Here is a 20198-nt window from a genome sequence, read left to right on the forward strand (position 1 = left end):
GAAACTGCCAGGTCTCCTTAACTCCTTTTTCCCTTAGATTTTCTTCCCGTCGGACCTTACCTACCCGTTCTCTGAGTTTGTTGAAGTCTTCTTTTTTGAAGTCCTTTGTCCTTATCCTGCTGCTCTCACTCCTTCCTGTCTTTAGCATTATGAAATGAACCTTTACACCCAAATTGCCTTCCGCCATCAGATTTGCTACCAATTCCTCCCTGTTGGTCAGAATCAAGTCTAAAATGGCAGTCCTGGTTACTTCCTCCACTTTTTGAAACAAAAAGTTGTTCCCAGTACATTCCAAGAACTTACAGGAAATTTTGAGTTTTGCTGTATTACGTTTCCAACAGATGTCTGGGTGGTTAAAGACCCCGCTGCTATCCCATCTTGTGTTTGGGTATTTCTGTTGTTTATTCTAGAAATGCCTCATCACCCCTCTTCGTGATTTGACCCATACCAAGATTTGACCCATACCAGTAGACCCATACCAGGATGTCACCCTTGTTTTTTACCCTTTTATGTTTACCCTTAATTGGTCTGGCTCTCACCTCCTTCTGGACATCAGAACAAGTGTATATATTCTTGATGTACGATGCAACACCTCCTCCCTTTTTTATCCTGCCTGTCCTTCCTAAACAAGCTATACCAGTATTCCAGTCATGAGACTTACTCCACCAGGTATCTGTGACACTAATTAAGTCATAATTTAGTTGATGTACTCATACTTCTAGTTCTTTCTGTTTGTTGCCCATGCTCCTTGCATCTGTGTATAGACCTCTTAAGATGCTGAGCTGAGATGTTATTTCACTAACATCCCTCTTGTTATTCCTATGACCCTATTGTAATTTTCCATGTCATCCCCAACATCTAGCCCTCTGGTTAAAGTCACCTTCTTGTGCTTACCTGTGGGCTTTTGTCACCTCCCTCCTTTGAACCTCGTTTCATACCTAGATACATATCTGTGTTAGCTCTGCTTGAGATAATGTGCTAAAAACAGTATAGCTGCAGTGGCTTGAGGCGGCAGGGGGGTGAGGGGACGATTGCCCTGAGTATGTTCCCAGTGCAGAAATCGGCAACTTTTGGCACACGGCCTGTCAGGAAAATCTGCTGGCGGGTCGGGCCAGTTTGTTTACCTGTAACGTCCGCAGGTTCGGCCAATCGCAGCTCCCACTGGCCATGGTTCACCGTTCCAGGCCAATGGGGGCTGTGGGAAGCAGCGTGGGCCAAGGGATTTCCCTGACGAGGAATTTCACAATTTCAGGCCATCATCAGTGAAGGTCAACTCATAGCTAAAACAGCCCTCCAAGCATTTCTAGACATCGCAGCCATGGCAGCCAGAACCACAGCCATGGCCATAGTGATGCACTGAGCATCCTGCCTGCAGGCCTCAGGCATCCCTAGAGAACTGCAAACAAAGGTAGAAGATCTACCCTTTGACCGAGAAAAGCTTTTCTCGAAGAAAATGACGAGGTGCTCCACTCAGTGAAGGACTTCCAGGCAACCCTGTGCACCATGGGGATTTATATCCCACCTGCAAAGAGAAGAAGGTACCAGCCTTACCAGAGACCACTCAAACAATCGACAGCAACAATGGCCTTATGACAGTCAACGGCAATGGCAATGCTCACAGTGTCAGAGAGCACCTCAATCCCAAGTGCCGACTTCCCAATCGGCTCCTCCTAAACCACAATTTTAAAGATTTGGTCGAGGGTTTGAACAACCTCCTTCACCAGGCAGTGCCTATGCCCAATCCATTCCCATGTTTTGGTCATTGCCTTCACCCATTCTATCACACCTGGGCCTCAGTAACATCGGACCAATGGGTTTTAAAAATTATCTGTTCAGGATATACCATCCCCTTCACCTCCCGACTACCTACCCACCCCTTCTCCCTGTCCCTCTTCAGGGACCCTTCTCATGAGCACTTGTTACGATAAGAAGTCAACCATCTTCTACAACTAGGTGCTGTGGAACAAGTGCCTTTTCAATACAGTGGGGAGGGATTTTACTCCTGTTATTTCTTGACCCAGAAGAAGAATGGGGGCTGGAGACCTATCTTAGACCTCAGGAAGCTCAACAAGTTCGTACACTCCCAAAAGTTCAAAATGGTCACATTGGGCATGATTCTTCCAGCGCCGCAACAGGGGGCCTGATTTTCAGCCCTTGACCTCCAAGATGCTTATTTACATATCACCATTCATCCCGCTCACAGAAAATATCTGCGATTCACAGTAGGACACGAACACTCTCTGTACAGAGTACTACCATTCAGCCTATCTACTGCTCCAAGAGTTTTCTCCAAAACCCTAGCAGTAGTTGTGGCACATTTACGGAAACAGGGAATAATGATCTTCCCTTACCTGGACGATTGGCTTATCAAAGGACCAACTCAACCAGAAACAATGGATCACCTGGATCGATCGGTCTTCAGCTGTCGTTAAGACTGTGCTGATCACAGCACATCCGCCATTTTTCTCGCACTCTTGCCTTTCTTCTCCATGTTTGTCCGAAACGTTTAACAATGTCATCTTCCCATCTACTTGGAGGCTGACCGGGTGGTCTTTTCTGTTCTCGTGGGTACCACTCAGCAATGATTGTGGTCCACCTATTGTCCATGAGCCGTGCTGTGTGGCCCGCCCATTGCATCTTGTTATGTCTGCTTTCCACGACAATATCTTTCACACCGCTGCGTTCTCTGATCATTTCATTTAGGATACAATCCAGAAGGGAAATTCCCAACATAGCTCGTTCCATTGCCCTTTCCGCTACCGACAGCTGCTGTTCTTCTCGCTTCGTCAGTGCTCACGTTTCACTGCCATACAGCATGGCTGGCAGCACTGTTGAATTGAAGATATTTGTACAGGTGGTCTTGTCGATTTTTCCTTTGAGGACGTCCTTGATGGAATTAAATGCACACCATCCTGCCCAAATCCTTTGCGAGAGTTTTCTGTTCAGGTCTTGGCATATATTAACTTCTTGGCCCAAATATATGTACTGTTCCACTTCTTCGACTTCTTCTCCTATTACCATTATTCGGGCTTTTCATAAGACGTCTGATCGCATGTATTTCGTTTTGCAGTGGTTCATTTTCAGGCTGACCTGACTGCTTTTCTTGTCGAGTCTTCATAGCACGCTCTGCAGTTGGTTGGTGCTTTCAGCAATTAGTACAATGTCGTCTGTAAATCTGAGATGGGATAATCGTTCTCCGTTTATGTTGACATCACTCCTCCAATTGATCTTGTTCATAACCATTTTGAGGCAGGCAGTGAATAGTTTCAGTGAAATCGTATCTCCTTGCTTTACACCTTTCTCGATTGGGATGCAGAGGGGAGTTTCGAGGAGTGTAATGTCTGTTGTACATCCAATATTCACTTCCTTCAACAAACTGATGTACTGCGTGTTAATGCCCTGCTCTGCGAGCGCCTTTAATATTGCATTAAACTCGAAGCTATCGAAGGCCTTTTCATAGTCAACGAAAGCAATGCACAGCAGGAGTTTGTATTTCCTCTCTCTTTTTAGGAGCTGGCTAAGGGTAAATATATGGTCGATCGTGCTGAAATTTCTTCAAAACCCTGCCTGCTCTCTCGGCTGTTGTTCATCCAGACTTTGCAAGAGTTGGTTCATTATCACCTTTGTAGAGTTTGTAGATGCGGCATATGCGGCGGTAGTTAAGATTTTCTTGTTCGCCCTTCTTGTGCAGCAAGATAGTATTTGACTCCTTCCAGTTTGATGGTATTTTTCCTTCTTCAAGATGTCAACTAAATCGTAAAACGAGGGCCTTCCAAAGTTTTTCACCTCCTGCAGAAATAATTTCTGATGTTATTCCATCTTTGCCTGGAGCTTTTCCCTTCTTCATTTGGTGTAGTGCGCTTCGGACTTCGCTGCCGATTACTGGGGGGGACACGTTCTTCTGACTCTTGGAGCGTTGGGAGAGGGATGTTGATTCTTGATTTGAACAGTTCTGTATAGAAGTCCTTGAAGACCTCCTCCATCCCTGCTCTGTCGATTACGATCTCTCCATCCTTGTTCTTCAATGCTGTTACGCTCAATCTGTACTGCGTCAATTCCCACTTGCATGTCCTGAGGCTCTTGCGTGATTCAACTGTTTTGAGGAGCTTTTCTTTCCAGAAGTTCTCAAAGTCGTCCTTCAGTTTTCGCCATATAAGTTTGCACAGAATGGAGTACTCAAGGTTGTTATCCGAGCTCTTTTTCATGTTTCTCCACTTCTCCAACAAGCTTTTCATTTCATTTGAGATTCTTCCCTTCGCCTTCTTCAGCTTTTCAATTTCAGCTGCTTTTATGCAACGTCTCAGCTTGTCAGCAAAGATACTGTAGTCCTCATCACACTTTTCCGTCTGGCTCCAGTCAAACCCAGAAATCACTTTCTTCAGCTTTGCTTCATCGAATGTCTTCTGCTGCTGTTTCCTGTTTCCCATCTGTAACGCCTTCTTTTCCACCGCTTCATCGAAAATCAACTTCGCTCTAAGCAGGCGATGGTCACTGCCGGTGTTGAAAGGCTGCACCACAGAAACGTCTTGAACGATGCGCCTTTTATTGACTAAAATATAGTCGATTTCATTCTTGCTCTTCGTTTGGCGCGATCCACATCCACTTCTTGCAGTCTTCTTTTTGTACCAGGTGTTTGCCAAGTACAGTTCTTTCATTTCTTCCATCACTACCAGCCTTTCTCCTCTTTCATTCCTTTCACTGCTGCAGTATCTCTCTATGAACTTTTCACCAGCTTTCCCTCGCCCAACCTTGGCGTTGAAATCTCCCATCATGACAGTGTAAGTGGACTTTTGCGCGAGGGCTCTTTCGAGCTCTCAGAAGAATTCTTCCACTTCTTCGACCTCATTTTCTCTTATGGGAGCATAGACCTGGATGATCTTGAGGGTAGCTTTTGACTCCATCTGAAGATGCAGCACACCAATACGTGATGATATTAGCTGGCATGATATGACTTTCGAAGACCAATCCTTATTGATGATAAAGCCGACTCCTCCAACATTTTTGGCACCATCTCCCTTTCCGAGCATCACAGCGCTTCCATCCTTCCAGTTGACTTCCAACTCCTTCTTTCGCTGGGTTTCGCAGACACTGAGGATATCGCATCTTATCCTTTTCTTCTCCTGCATCAGATGGTTTAGTGTTTCCTCCCTCGCCAGCAACCTACAATTGTAAGTACACACAGCGAGGGTTGTCCTTTTCCATGTTGACCTAGCACCTGACATTTTTAACAAGCTCTTGTCACTCAATTTCCGCTTTGCCACCGTAGAACGGTTCCATGATGCGCAGGGAACTAAGACCCATTTACTCTTGTTGTTTTAGCCATTAACGTCAAGCCATCCCACTGGCTAGGTGGGCAGGCATGTGTACCTCCTCAAGCTTAGCTAGCCTTCAACCTATAAAGAGAAGGAAAAGTGCTCTTTCCTCCGAGAGAGCAATCCCCCTCCCTGGATTGGATAGTCCAACACCTGTGTAGCATGGTTAGACCTACCAGGGCATTCACCCTGCTACCATAGCTGTCAGATGGCCAGGGTCACCGCTTTGCCACAATGCAGCGCTGAGGTAGGATTTTGCAGCAGAAAATGGACACAGTCCAAACCACTTTCGCACTATTCAGGGATCTAGAATTACAGAGAAACAAATGAAAATCCATTTTAATCTCAGTCCAACAACTGGACTTTATTGGGACACATCTCGATGCCACAGAAGCCAAGGCATCCCTACCACTGATCAGATTCACGACCCTAACAAACCGCATCTTGAAGGTACAAGTCAGCCCCCAAATACTGACTCGTATTATCCTGCAACTTCTAGGACACATGGCAGCCACGAAGTTCGTGGTGCGACACACAAGACTACATATGCGCTGCCTATAGGGCTGGCTGAGCCCGGTATACATACCCAGCAAGCACCGCCTGCACAAACGACTCACAGTACCACCTCATGTCCTGGACTTGCTACACTGGTGGACAAAACCAGAAAATGTTTGCATGGGCATCCTGTTCCAACAGGAACCCCCATCAATAGTAATCACCACAGATGCCTCGCTGATAGCCTGGGATGTCCATATGCATCAGCACACTGTTCAAGGCAGATGCTCTTATGTGGAGACTCTGTTACACATCAATCTACTAGAGCTACACACGATCCGCAATGCTCACAGACACTTCCTACCTCATATAAATAACAAATCAATTTGCATCATGACCAACAACATTGCATGCATGTTTTACATCAATCGCCGAGGAGGCACCCATTCACACTTACTGTGCACCGAAGCCATGAAACTATGGAATTGGTGCATACACCATAACATCGACGTTTCAGCCTCCTACCTGCCCGGCTGTCAGAATGTGATGGCGGACACGCTCAGCAGGTATATTTCTCTAGACCACGAATGGGAGATGAACGGAGGAGTTTTACTATCCACTTTCCACTGGTGGTGCACTCTCCTCATCAACTTGTTCCCATCCCCAAAGAACCACAAATGCGCAAAGTTTCTCTTGAGAGAGGGACTAGGACTGGGAGACACATTTCTCATCAAATGATGCACAACTCATGTACGCATTCCCACCCATTCCACGGATATCACACGTGATACACAAGATACGAACAGACAGGTCCAAGTTTATCCTCATAGTCCCAACTTGGCCCAGACAAGCATGGTACCCTTACCTGATGCACATGGCGATATGCACACTGCGAGCTCTCCCTCATCATCTGGATCTGCTGTCTCAGCATAACGGTCGCACTCTTCACCTGAATCCGTAGATACTCCACCTATAAGCTTGGCTCCTATATGGTTCCATCATGATGAACTGGCCTGCTCGGAACAAGTTAAACACATCTTACTAAACAGTAGGAAGGTGGCCACATATAATACTTACCTTCAAAAATGGAAGAGATTCTCCTCCTGGTGTCAAGGAAAACACTTGATGGCCTCCACAGCACCACTACCATTATGCTGGAATACTTGCTGGAGCTGAAATGCTCAGGTTTAGCAATGAGCTCGATCAAAGTCCATCTTGCAACCATTACTGCATTCCATCATGAGATCAACGGGATCTCGATCTTCGCACATCCAGCTACTAAATGCTTCCTTACGGGTCTCAAGAACACTTACCCAGAAGTTCACCAACCTACCCTGGCCTGGGACCTCAATCTGGTGTTGAAATGCCTCACCCAGACCACCATTCAAATCGTTAGCTACCTGCCCCTGCTGAATTTATGCATAAAAGTGGCCTTTCTGGTCGCTATTACTTCCGCCAGGTGGGTGAGTGAGATGGGGCGCTCATGGCTGATCCTCCGTTTACAATATTCTTCAAAAACAAGGTCACACTATGTCTGCACACAAAATTCCTACCGAAAGTAACATCAGCCTTTCATATGACTCAACCAATCCATCTTTTTACATTCTATCTTAAGCCTCACAGTACTTCAACAGAAGCTGACTTGCATTCATTGGACATTAGGCGTGCGCTAGCATTTTACCTTAATAGGACCAAACCTTTCCAGAAATCTCCTAGACTTTTCATTTCTACTTCAAGCATTGGAAAGGCTGCGCAATATCCACTCAAAGATTGTCTAAATGGATCTTCACATGCATTCAACAGTGTTACCGTACATTAGAGCGCATTCTATACGATCTGTTTCAACCTCAATAGTGTTTCTACACAATGTTCCAATACTAGATATTTGTAAGGCGGCCACCTGGGCCTCCGTCCACACATTTACTGAGCACTATGCAATCACTCATGACTCCAGGGCTGATGCCATAGTGTGTCTAACCGTACTCACCTCCATGACTCAGATGAACTTGAAGTCCCTCCTGCCTTCTGAGGGACACTGCTCTACAATCACCTGAAGTGGAGCACCCACAGGGACAGTACTCAAAGAAGAGAAGTTTCAGAGTAGCAGCCGTGTTAGTCTGTATTCGCAAAAAGAAAAGGAGGACTTGTGGCACCCTAGAGACTAACCAATTTATTTGAGCATAAGCTTTTGTGAGTTACAGCTCACTTCATTGGATGCATCTGATGGTTTAATCGGATGCATCCAACGAAGTGAGCTGTAGCTCACGAAAGCTTATGCTCAAATAAATTGGTTAGTCTCTAAGGTGCCACAAGTCCTCCTTTTCTTTTTGAAGAAGAGAAGGTTACTCACCTATTCAGTAACTGAGGTTCTTCGAGATGTGTGTCCTTGTGGGTGCACTGCTACCTGCCCTTCTCCCCTCTGCTTCGGAGTTTGCAGTGGGGACTCTGCGGTAGAGAAGGAACTGGAGGACTCGGGTTGCGCGTGCTCTAGACGCAGCACCAACGGCAGTATGAGATGCATACTGCCCATGCACGCCCTGCACAGACACTGCTACCATAAATCTCCAATGGCACTGGGATGCACTGACACCTGAAGTGGAGCAACCATAGGGGACACACATTTTGAAGAACCTCAGTTACTGCACAAGGTGAGTAACCTTCTCTTATTTCATTCAATATCCTTGAGTCTCAATATAGCATTCTTAAGTTACATTTTTCTTCTCCAATCATTTTCCAATATTTCCATTTCAGGAACGTGGCGAACATGTGGAGTTTTTTTATTTGATCTTACTTGAAAAGCAAGTTTTCCCAAGTCTAATCCTGTCCTAATTTCAGTGCAAGAGAAATAGATACTCGTTTTTCTGATAGCCGGAGTAAATCTGAGTATGATTATTACAGCTCAAGTTGGAGATAAGACATTTTCGTTACTTCCAGAATTGGCACTTCACATTTTGTTCTTTCATCTCTTCCTTTAAATGCATCTGTTGAAAGAGCAACAACATTCATGTCCAAGGACTGAAAGAAGTGTTCCAGCTAATAAAGCATAGTTGAGCACTTTGCGTCTAACACTTTAAAAGTGAAAAGATGATAGAGATCACAAAGCAAGAGACTGCAAATCACTTTAAACATATTTTGAGTGGAGTATTATGGTAACCTATAAATAACTAATTGCATAAAATTGCTTTAGTAGTTTCTAGATGGCAGCTTTAATTAACAGCACCAGAGACATTTAGAAGTTTAGAAATGGATGGCATGTAATTTGCCCTTTTACCAACCATAAATTGGTAATTAACCAATTTGATTCACTTCTTCCTATTAAAAGTTTTATGAGAATAGCAAGTTCCTTCTAAATTCAGTCTCTCTTCAACAGAAGGTAACATACTTTCTTTTATCAGTCTTCTCCAGTACTTCAAGATGTTTTCATGTACAAATTCTTCAGAAGTTTAATTAGAAATTTTTATTCAAAGTAAAATACTTATTTGCAAAGTTCTAAAATGTGCAAAAAGTATAAAGTAAACGCTCTGGAAGGGTGTACTATGTTGTTCTCACCACCATTACTTGTTCTAGTTCTAGTCCACCAGAAATAATGTATTCACCAAAATAACAATATATGTAGAGTAGCTGGCTAGAGCGTGACAGAAACAAGAAAATGGCTTCAGAGTGGAACTAATTTGCTGCATTGAATTTTCACTATTACATGGGGAAAATGTGGATTAAATAAATGTTAGCTTGATTCCCCAGAGGCTGCAAAGGCAGAGGCTGCCTCATTCTTAGAACTGTATGCACGAAAATGCATATGCATAATATTCACATGCAGTTTCCACAGTTGAAAACACATCGCTGGTAATTGTGCTTGCATATGACCAATTATCTGTCTAATCAGTGCATTTATGTGCAAAACAGAATAACTGGACAAGGTAGATAGATATCTTCTGTTAGAAACATTTAAGTTATAACAGGGCAACCTTATTTTGTGTAGGAAAACTTTTTAAAACTATACCATCTGTAGCTTATATATTGTGTAATAGTAGCAGTAAATCCATATTTATTTTCATTTCACACAATGACTGATTAAAATGATTAAACAGATCTTTACTTTGGGTCACATTTGGCACTCAGATGCATGTGCCTGAGTCCACTGGAAGTGGAAGTCAACAAGAGTTACTCATGTGTGTCCACGTGCAAAATTTGGTCCTAAATATGGTTGCTTAAAACAGTTGCTCTTATTTCTTTTTTCACTAAAAGCTAACGTTTCAATAAAGTTAGGCAGGTTGCTTATGAAAGTAGGCCTGAAGATTGAACGCATTCAAGACATAGGGCCAAATCCTTAACCAGGTCTTACCTGCTCCGTACTCTGGCAGACTTCTACCAACTCCACTGGGAATTTGTCTGAGTAAGGACCTCAGGACACTTCCTAGTAAACTAAAATTGGAGAAGATAGGATTTAAACTTTTATAAGAATGACTGTTCTTGTTATCCAATTCATTGTTAAAGACACAGAGCTCTGATTCCTGTATCACTTAAACTGTGATAATTGAGAATAACTCCATTGAAGACAATGGGATTACACTGGTGTAATAATGGTCTGAGAGGAGAGTCAGATCCAATATTGCTTTGATATTTCTAGTAGGCAATTTGACTATTTCTATAAACTTTACATTCACAATACAATGGTATACCTTACTTTTTTGTTTACCTTCTTGCCATTATTACTCATGTCACTTTAGCAATGAACAGTGCAAGAAGTTAAGCATTAGCTAGGATCTGGTGAAGCAACTAATAGACTTTACAAGAAGTTCAGACATCATTCCATAAAATACTTAGTCGTTTTCCTGTAGGAATAAAACCATTGTGGGGGAAGGAGGGTCCTCTCCTTTCAGACTTTTTTAAAAATACCTAATAGTTGAGCAAGATGCTCCACATGGGGTGACTTCTGCTGCCTCTTCGAGCCAGCCTCACTGACTTACATGGGGTTCCATGCCAGTGAAGAGGTCCAACTTTGCAGAGTAACTTTCAGGATCTTCCACAGTGGTAAAAGTTTTGCTGGGCGGTCAGGGGGCGGGGAATGGGGGGTGGGGGGTTTGGATAGGCATGAGAGTCCCAGGGGGCCTGACAGGGGACAGGGTGTGGATAGGGGTCGGGGCAGTCAGGGGACAGAGAGCAGGAGGGTTGGGTAGGGAGTGGGGTCACGGGGACCGGTTAGGGGTGGAAAGTCCCAGGAGGGGGCAGTCAGGGGACAAGGAGCAGGGGGTGTGTGGATGGGTTGGGAGTTCTGAGGGGAGCAGTATGGGGCGGGAAGTGGCTGGGGGCCGGGTTGTCTGGGGCGGCACAGCCTTCCCAATCCGGCCCTTCATACAGATTCACAACCCTGATGTGGCCCTTGGGCCAAAAAGTTTGCCCACCCTTGGCCTGTAGGTTAAGCAGAGACTTACAAAAGTCCTTAAATCTTCTCTTCCATTCTGCCTGCAAAGGCTGGTGTTTCTCAGAATGACTGGAGCCCCACTGTGAGCAAACGTATTAGGGAGACAATTGCTATGGTGGCCCCTTTTCCCAACTACACATTGTCACACATGCAAAAAACCAAATTTTACACACAAGCACTTAGGCCTTGATTCAGAAAAGGCTTGCATCAGCTAAGATTGTCCTCCTACCCTGTCTCCACCCTGGCATGACCCCTGCATTGCAGCTTGTGAGGTAACCAGTGTAGGGCCACCTGCAGCAGCCAAAAGCAGTCCCTATGTTCAGGGAATTCTTTCAGCCATTTGCAAGCTGTTTACAGCCCCTGTGTATGGCTGCAGCTGCACAGGGAGAGCAGAGCGGACGTGAGTATGTCTTCCACAGACTTAAGGGTTATACAGATAAAATTTTACTTTTGCTGTGAAATGAAATGCCTGAAATTAGCCTTTTTTCACTCTGAACTTGGATGTGGGAAAGATTTCTGTTTGCAGTTAGAGCATTTTAACACATCAGTTCCTTCTCTCACTTCCTCTCTGAACAACAGTTAATGGTACTTGGTCCTGTGTTGCATCACATGCTATCTCATAAAAGGGTTAGAGGTATGTTTTTGTAGTGCAGATAAATGAAATGTCATGCAAAAGGCAGCTACTGGAGTTTCCAGTGAATTCAGTATCTAATAATGAATGCACTGGAAATATTTAGATATTCATCTTTATTTTCCTGTTTCCTATTTTTCCATTATCTATTGCACCTTGTCAATGTTTGCAGTATCTACCAGGTGTTTATCAACAAGAAATAAAAGAAAAATTGGTCTATCATATCAGCATCTGGGCAGGATTCGGCTTATGTGAATAACGTAACTGAAGTCAAAGTAGCTTAGGTCGACTTACCGCGGTGTCTACACCACACTGTGTCGACGGGAGGTGCTTTCCCGCTGACTTACCTTCCTCTTATCGGGGAGCTGGAGTACCGGAGTCGATGGGAGAGCGCTCTGCCATTGACTTAGAGGGTCTTCACCAGACCCACTAAATCAACACGGCTGCATTGAGCACAGCTGTGCTGATGTACTGGTAAATGTAGACATGGCCTTATATGTTACCTTAGTATAAATTACAACTGAGATAAGGAATTGGTTCTTTTTGCTGTGTAAAGGAATAAACCTGGACTGAGTACATTATATGTATTGTCAATTATACTAAACCTCTGTTGAAAATGAAGCTGGTACTTGTGGAAGAGTTGGCTAGCTTGATGTTAGGGAGGAAAATATGAAAGAAATATGGATTATTGCAGATAAGGATATGCACAGAGATTCCTGAATGAAAAGGTGCAGATGATATCAGAAAAGTCAGGTATGCAAATTGGACTCCACCTGTGATTGGTCTGAGTTACACGATCGGGATTTGTGTGTTGTGCAGTTTTGACCTTGTTAAGAGTATTGTGACCTTGAACAACATTTCCCATATTTTGAGACACTTTCCTCTCATATTCAGTACTCACATTTTTTTTCCATCTCAGTATTACTGCCTGGGTCTTGGACTGGATCTTCCCTTGGTATAAATTGGTGTACCTACACTGAAGTCGACATCTGTGCATCAGTTCACGCCAGCTGAGGATCTGGCACATTGACTTTAACAAATACACCCAAAATTACCATCCTCCACTGAGGCCTTCTATTTTCCATGTTACTGTATTCTAGGCTGATAATGCAGTATATTCCAAATCCATTTCTAAAGTCTTCCTAAGCCAATTGGTTTATCTTTGAGGGATAATAGATGAATTTCCTTATTTTAAGATACTCACTATATCATCACTAAAGAGTGTGCAGTGTGCTAATTGGAGAGAGTACCAATGGAGTAACTTTTTCAGCAGTATTAGGAATTCACATAATATGAGTGAAGTACTGGAGACATTGTCCAGATTTATGCTGTATCCACTTACTCCATGCAAAGAAACCACATTTCTGTTGACAACTGTAGATGGGAGTTTTCAGAGTAACAGCCGTGTTAGTCTGTATTCGCAAAAAGAAAAGGAGTCCTTGTGGCACCTTAGAGACTAACCAATTTATTTGAGCATGAGCTTTCGTGAGCTACAGCTCACTTCATCCCAGCATTAAGGGTTCTGTGGTTTTCTTATTTAGCCCATATTTGAAATCCACTCTCAGCTACACAGTTGACAAGCTCTATTCTTTCACTGATGTATAATTTTGGACTGTTATCTAATGCATACCACATAGCCGATACAACCAGCTGTTCTCATGGAAAAATAGCACATAACTGAAAATGCACCTGTCCTACTGCTAGATACTGGCATTGCATTATCTATGGCATGGAGCCTGCCCAGAGCTGTCCAACCCAGATGAGCTAATAATCCAGCATATCCCTCTACCATGTTATGAAGCTGCATAATTCCTCTTGCAAAGGTCAGAATCCAAGACACTCGAACTTCCAGAAATAAGATCAAGGAGGTGATACATATGTGCAGAGCTGACCTGACTCCACAGAGGCAGTTCCTTTCACCTGACTATTATCTGGGGACAAATACCCAAAATCTCACTTACAACTGATGGCTCTGAAATGGAGCATAGATAGGGACTGAAAAAAACTTCCTGCATGCAGAATCATCCTTAAGGGCATGTAAAAATGTCTGCTTGTGATACTCCTTATGCCCCCTTGATAGCCCAAGTTCTAGCCCTGGTGGCAGTAACAGTGCAATATGTATTTTTGAAGTAAAAAGAACATGGGATCCTCATGGAAAGGGGGTGAGTGGATAATCTCCCTAGTAGATGCAGGGGTTAGAGAACCTACTGTCCCCACCCTTCACCAGCAGTCCCTTCTCACTCCTGGAAAAAAACAAAAAACACACACATACACAGAACAGCCTCCTTGCGATACTCCCCAAGCCCTCTAGACTAGGGTTTTATGTGATTTTTATTGGTTAGGTATCCCTACTCCAGTTTGCCTCTCTCCAGGCAGATGTCCCTTATGACAACAGTCAAAGTATGGGACCTGCAAAGTGTGGGAGTGGAAGAGGAGAACTTCATTTCCTGCCCCAAAGCTGTTCTACTGGTCCTTATTATGGAGTGGGCTCAAAACAACTTTCCATTTCCTCTCCATACCCAGCTAATCTATCTCAGAATTGGTTGAGCGGTTCCAAAGCTACTTTATGGAGGAGTAAATACCCATCAAACCCTCTCAACACATAATTATGGGTCAGAATTTGGCCCCTTAGTGGATTTTGGTTGGAAAACCCAATCAAAAAATGTTATTACTTTGTCACCAAAGATAGGAACTTACCAGTGTGTAATTTTGTTTGTTTGTTTGTTTGCATCTGTATTCCCTTAGGAATGATATGTGGAGAAAGGTTGTCAAATTTGCATGTTAATTACTTTGTTATATAGTCATTAATATCCAGACTGGGAGGGGTGGGGGGAGAGCTGCAGCTCATCGCTACAGATCAAAAGAGATTTTGCAATTTACTTTGCATATCCTGCCTTTGTTTTTTTAGGTTTGAATGCACTCCCAAAGGAAACACACTTTAATTGTGACTAGATTTCTTTCTTGTTTGAAAGAGGTTGTTAAAACTCAAGGCTGTTTAGCTGGGGAAGCACGGCTCATGCTGTAGTGGCCTTTCCATTTTTCTCACTATCTTAAAAAAATATATCCATAGGCTGAATAAATTGGGTGTCAATCTTCACCCTGATGCTTCATGGTAATGATAATCGCTAGGCCCAGATTACGTGGATTGTTATAACTCAGATGGTAACATTCAGTCAAGGCGAGATTCACCCCGGTGCAAAGGGCTGGCACAAGATCTATACACCACTTATGTCCTACTTCATCAGTGTTTTGAAGGCTTATGTGGGGCTAAGTGGTGCACCAGGGTGAATTCATTCTCAGACAACCCTGGGGATTTGCCCTGATTACAGTCTTTGGTGGCCCAAAGCATAAGGGGCCCAAAATTGAACTCACTTCAGTTTTACACTAAAGTAAATTTTCGTTTAAAAGAACCTAATGTTCTGTTCTGCTTTGAAAAGTGGCTCTCTTATTGTCTTCAGTGACTCCAGAGCAGAGCTGGTCAGCTGGCTCATAAAAACATGCTTTAACTACCAGCATCTGAATATCCTTCTTGTGCATTTTCATTAATAAAAAAGCTTATGAAGGCTTAAGTCTTCCCTCATTGGTACCAAGTGCAACCCTCTTTTCTTCAATGTATGTCCTCAGTCCTGAATCCACAAAGGACTTAGGTGCCTAAGTCCCAGTTTTAGGTGTCACTTGTGATGCACCAAATTCCCCCTCAGCTGCTGCTGAACCTGTAGGCATCTCAAGTCAGTGCTTAAGATTTTGCAGTAAAAGTTCTGTAGGCAATTTTGTTCCTGCTCTGGCCATGAGCACTACTGTCTCACTCTAGGTGTCCTGCCTAGCTCCAGTGTTTGTCTGCGTAAGTCACATGCAGGGCCCGATCTGGTAGGCATGCTTCACCTGCCTCAATGTGCAGGAGGAGGACATCCTTTATAACCTTTATTCCAATGGTTAAGCTTCTCATCCTTTCTCTGGACCAATTAATATTTCATTATTCAATTATTTAATTAAAGTGGAACAACTTCAATAGGAGAGAATGAGGGCTCAGACCCACATCAGTATACTCCATAACCTAGTGGGTAGAGCATTCCCAAGGAGACTTGAACTGCTGGCCTGCTACATCCCAGGTGAGTATGCTAACCACTGTGCTAAAGGTTAAAAGAGAGAACCACTTTCCCTGCTGTGTGGTATTAGGTGGTCTCTGAGCACACTTACTGAATTGGGCCCCACAGGGGAATTAGGCAGAGGAACACCTGTCTTCCCCTAGTTCATGGATCACTAGCAGAGACCAGCGCCTCCCTGCAGCCCAGACTCTGCGCCTAAATTTTCAGGGTAAAATTTCCATAGGTGCCTATGTTTCTGCTCTGAGCATGTGTTCTACTCCCTCTAGGTGCCCAGATGCCTCTGTCCCCTGCCACTCTAAGCTCCAGAGTGAACCACAAACTGGGGTAAGAAAGGCATTTGGCTGTCTAAATCATGTGCAGGGCCTGATCTTTTAGGCATGCTCAGAGGCCACCTACCAAATTGGATTGCATAAAAATCCAGCTGGAGGAAGTGGTTGCCAACTTTATCATTTTTAACCCAGTGGCTAGAGCACTTTCTTGGGATGTGGGAAATCCAGGTTCAGTTCCCCCCCAATCTCCCTCTGTCAGAGGAGGAGAAAGAATTTGAACAGGGATCTCCCATCTCTCAGGGGACTGCTTTAATCCTTGAACCTGGGATATTTTGTTATGGGGCTCCCTCAATCTCTCCTGTTGAAGTGGTTCCACTGTGGCTAAATAATTGAAGGCTCAATTGGAGCAGAGAGACTGGACCCAAGTCTCCCACCCCCCTATACTGCTGATCTGTAGAGTCTCTATTTCTGGTCCAATGACTCGTTAAGTATTTATTCACAATGAAACAGTCATTGGGTCAGAGAGAGAGAGAGAGGTGGGATGCCCCAGGTCCAGTTCCCCTGCGCCAATCACTCTTTCATTACTTAATCCGCATTAGCAGAGCTTCAGCAGGAGAGACTGAGGAGCCCCACATCAGAATATCCCATAGCTCAGTGGTTAGAGCACCCTGAGAGGTAGGAGACCCCTGTTTAAATCCTTTCTCCCCCTGAGGAGGGGGCACAACCTGGGTCTCCCCAATGAGTGCTCTAACCATTGGTCTAAAAGCACCAGCTCCTGCTGCCACTGTTTTGTGTGGAGCGAGGCAGGCACCTAACTCATTCCCACAAGAAATGCCTTAGGTGCCTATGGCTGCCTGACTTCAGGTGGCGAGTTTCTGTTCCTGGATCACCAGCAGACCTATGTGTCTCCCTGAGTCCCAGATTTAGGTACACCCCTCTTATCAGCATCTCTCATGGGTTGCTTAGACAACTCTCAGCCCAATGTGCTGGCCTTTGAGGATAGCTTTCTTAGGTGCCCATGTCAAGGTTCCTTCCCCACTCTGAACTCTAGGGTACAGATGTGGGGACCTGCATGAAAGACCCCCTAAGCTTATTCTTACCAGCTTAGGTTAAAACTTCCCCAAGGTACAAACTGTTTTACCTTTTGTCCTTGGACCTTATGCTGCCACCACCAAAGTGTCCAACAAAAATAACAGGGGAAGTGCCCACTTGGAAACGTCTCCCCCCCAAAAAATATCCCTCCAAGCACTACACCCCCTTTCCTGGTGAAGGCATGATAAAAATCCTTACCCAAACCATTGGATCTTAAGAACAATGAAAAAGCAATCAGGTTCTTAAAAGAGAATTTTAATTAAAGAAAAAGTGAAAGAAAAACCTCTGTAAAATCAGGAAGGGAAATACCTTACAGAGTAGTCAGATTCAAAACATAGAGAATCCCTCTAGGCAAAACCGTTAAGTTACAAAAAGACACAAAAACAGGATTATACATCCCATTCAGCACAACTTATTTTATCAGCCATTTAAACAAAACAAAATCTTTATCTAACTAGATTGCTTACTAACTCTTTACAGGAGCTCTGACCTGCATTCCTGCTCTGGTCCTGGCAAAAGCATGACACAGACAAAGAGGACCCTTTGTTTCCCCCCGTCCTCTCCCTCCAGCTTTGAAAGTATCTTGTCTCCTCATTGGTCATTTTGGTCAGGTGCCAGCGAGGGTATCTTAGCTTCTTAACCCGTTACAGGTGAAAGGGTTTTTCCTCTGGCCAGGAGGGATTGAAAGGTGTTTACCCTTCCCTTTATATTTATGACAGCCCATCTCTTCCCATTCCATGTATAGAGAGCCTAGACACTTAACTAGTCTTTATGGATTGCGGTGTTGTTCCTGTGATTTTTTTAAGCACCTAAAAGTTAGGCAATATGACGCTCAGCCTAAGTCCCTTAGTGGATCCCACCCAGACAACCTTGAGTCATGCAAAATTCAGAGAACAAAATCATGAGGCATTTTGTAAACATGAGACAGGTAAACCACTGTCTGACTCATCTGTTCAAATCTTCAGACTTTCCTTCCCATGTAGCATGAAATAAATTCATTGTTAAAAATGTCTTGAATGTGTAGAATAGATGCAAAAAGTTATAGTAAAGTTAAAAGTAAGAAATTTTTTAAATAAAATATTGAGATTTTCCGGAGGAAGGATAAGATCAGAAGTGATATGATTAGAAGTGCTTTTTGTGACCGTTTTAACATTTTCAGTAAAAAACAGCTTATATTTCTTGCTGCATTGGAAACCCTGAGACATTGCCATTGAAGAAAGGATGGTTGTGTGAAAAACGTGATGGATTAGGACTGAGTACATCTGGGCTCAATTCCCAGCTCTGCCACAGAGCTTTCTGTGATCTTGTGAAAGAATCTCTATGCCTCAGGTCCCCATCTGTTAAATGGGGCTAATAATACTGCTTTTCTCTCGCCCTTTGTCTGTTTAGATTGTAAGATTTCAAGGCAGGAATTGTCTCCTACTTTGTGTATATACCGCACCTAGAACAACTGGGGTCATTACCTTGACTGGGGCTGCCAAGTGCCCCTATAATACATACAATAAATTATAATTGTCCAAAGTGAGTGAATTGAAGAAAAATGAAAGAGATCATAAATCTAGGTATATGTGTGGTAGGAAGAAGTGCTGCTGTTTTGGTCTATTTCTATTCTGTATCCCCTATATTCTTCTGTTTTTTTAATGTATGTCAAGGACACTCAGAGCTCTGTATGGGGACCCTTTGGAGGGCGGTTTGTGTAAGGAAGGCTGACATCTGGAATAAAAATGTTATATTATTTTGTGGAAAGTAAAATTTATTTTTTCAAAATCTGATTACCGTAATCTGAGGAATTGGAATTAACACAGATGAGGAAATAGTTTAAGTAGAGTACCAGTATTAATGCTTTCTTTACTCTACCAACAGGTATCACTGTGGATAAGTATGGATTCATTTACTTTGTTGATGGTACCATGATTCGGAAGATTGATGAAAGTGGTGTGATTACAACTGTAATAGGTTCAAATGGTCTTACATCAACACAGCCACTGAGCTGTGACTCTGGAATGGACATCACTCAGGTAGACACCACTGATTTTCATGCATTGTTACCATTCAACACATTGTGGAAATGGGTAACTATTTAAGGATACCCAGTTAATCAGTTAACACTGGGTGGCACAAGATTTCAGACATGTTTTTAGAGCAGTAGTGATATTTGATAGTGTATAAAGCTTACATTAAATCATTAATATAAATCTAGGACAGCTAATATAAATAGAAAAAGTATGCATGTGACTTTACCGAGTGGTCCATGTATGTATTATGTGTGTGTATAGGTGCTTAGACTAATATATACGGTATGTCTACACTCATTGCTTTAAAAAGTTACAAGCTACTTTTAGGTGTGTCCTTTAAAAGCAGGTGATATTAGGATCTGTATAGAAGGTTTGAGAACCTTCCTTTAGCCCAGCTTTCTGACACTATTGTGCTTGCATCACTTAACAGAGAAGAAAAATGAGATATTGTTGCTATCCAAGTCTCTGCTAGGGAGCACTATGGAAGAACTAACAAAATAGCAGCTAAAGGATACAGAAGCTCCAGCTTTTCAATACTTTTTTAAAGTGCTTTTCAATTCTTAATTCAAAGACAATGTAACAGAAATTGAACAAAAAGGTACTGTCCCCATCTGGTTTATATTAAAAACCAGACAAACATTTATACGCAAAACAGCCAGCCTTTCAAAGTTAATGGGTAGCAACTCTAAAAGGCAGATGGTGTAGGCCAGTTTCTGCTTATTCAATTCTGGCTCCAAAATAAAATAAAATTTGTCTGCTTCAAACAACTAAAGGGAGTCAAGGACTCAAAACAGTTACATTATGGGATGTGTGTGATTGTACCTAGAGCCAAATTGGTTGGTTTTGGTTTCGGTTT

The 20198-nt window shown here is 43.3% G+C and overlaps 1 protein-coding gene across 1 annotated transcript in view; it reads left to right on the plus strand.

Moving 5' to 3' along the window:
- Positions 1–20198, plus strand: part of TENM1 (teneurin transmembrane protein 1) — a 388806-nt gene that overhangs the window by 304520 nt on the left and 64088 nt on the right. Inside the window, exon 22 of the mRNA XM_077825959.1 lies at positions 19191–19345. Within this exon, the coding sequence (XP_077682085.1) occupies positions 19191–19345 (155 nt within the window). The remainder of the gene's footprint in view (positions 1–19190; positions 19346–20198) is intronic.

This window comes from Eretmochelys imbricata, chromosome 9, assembly GCF_965152235.1.
Source record: "Eretmochelys imbricata isolate rEreImb1 chromosome 9, rEreImb1.hap1, whole genome shotgun sequence".
NCBI classification, from domain to species: Eukaryota; Metazoa; Chordata; order Testudines; family Cheloniidae; genus Eretmochelys; species Eretmochelys imbricata.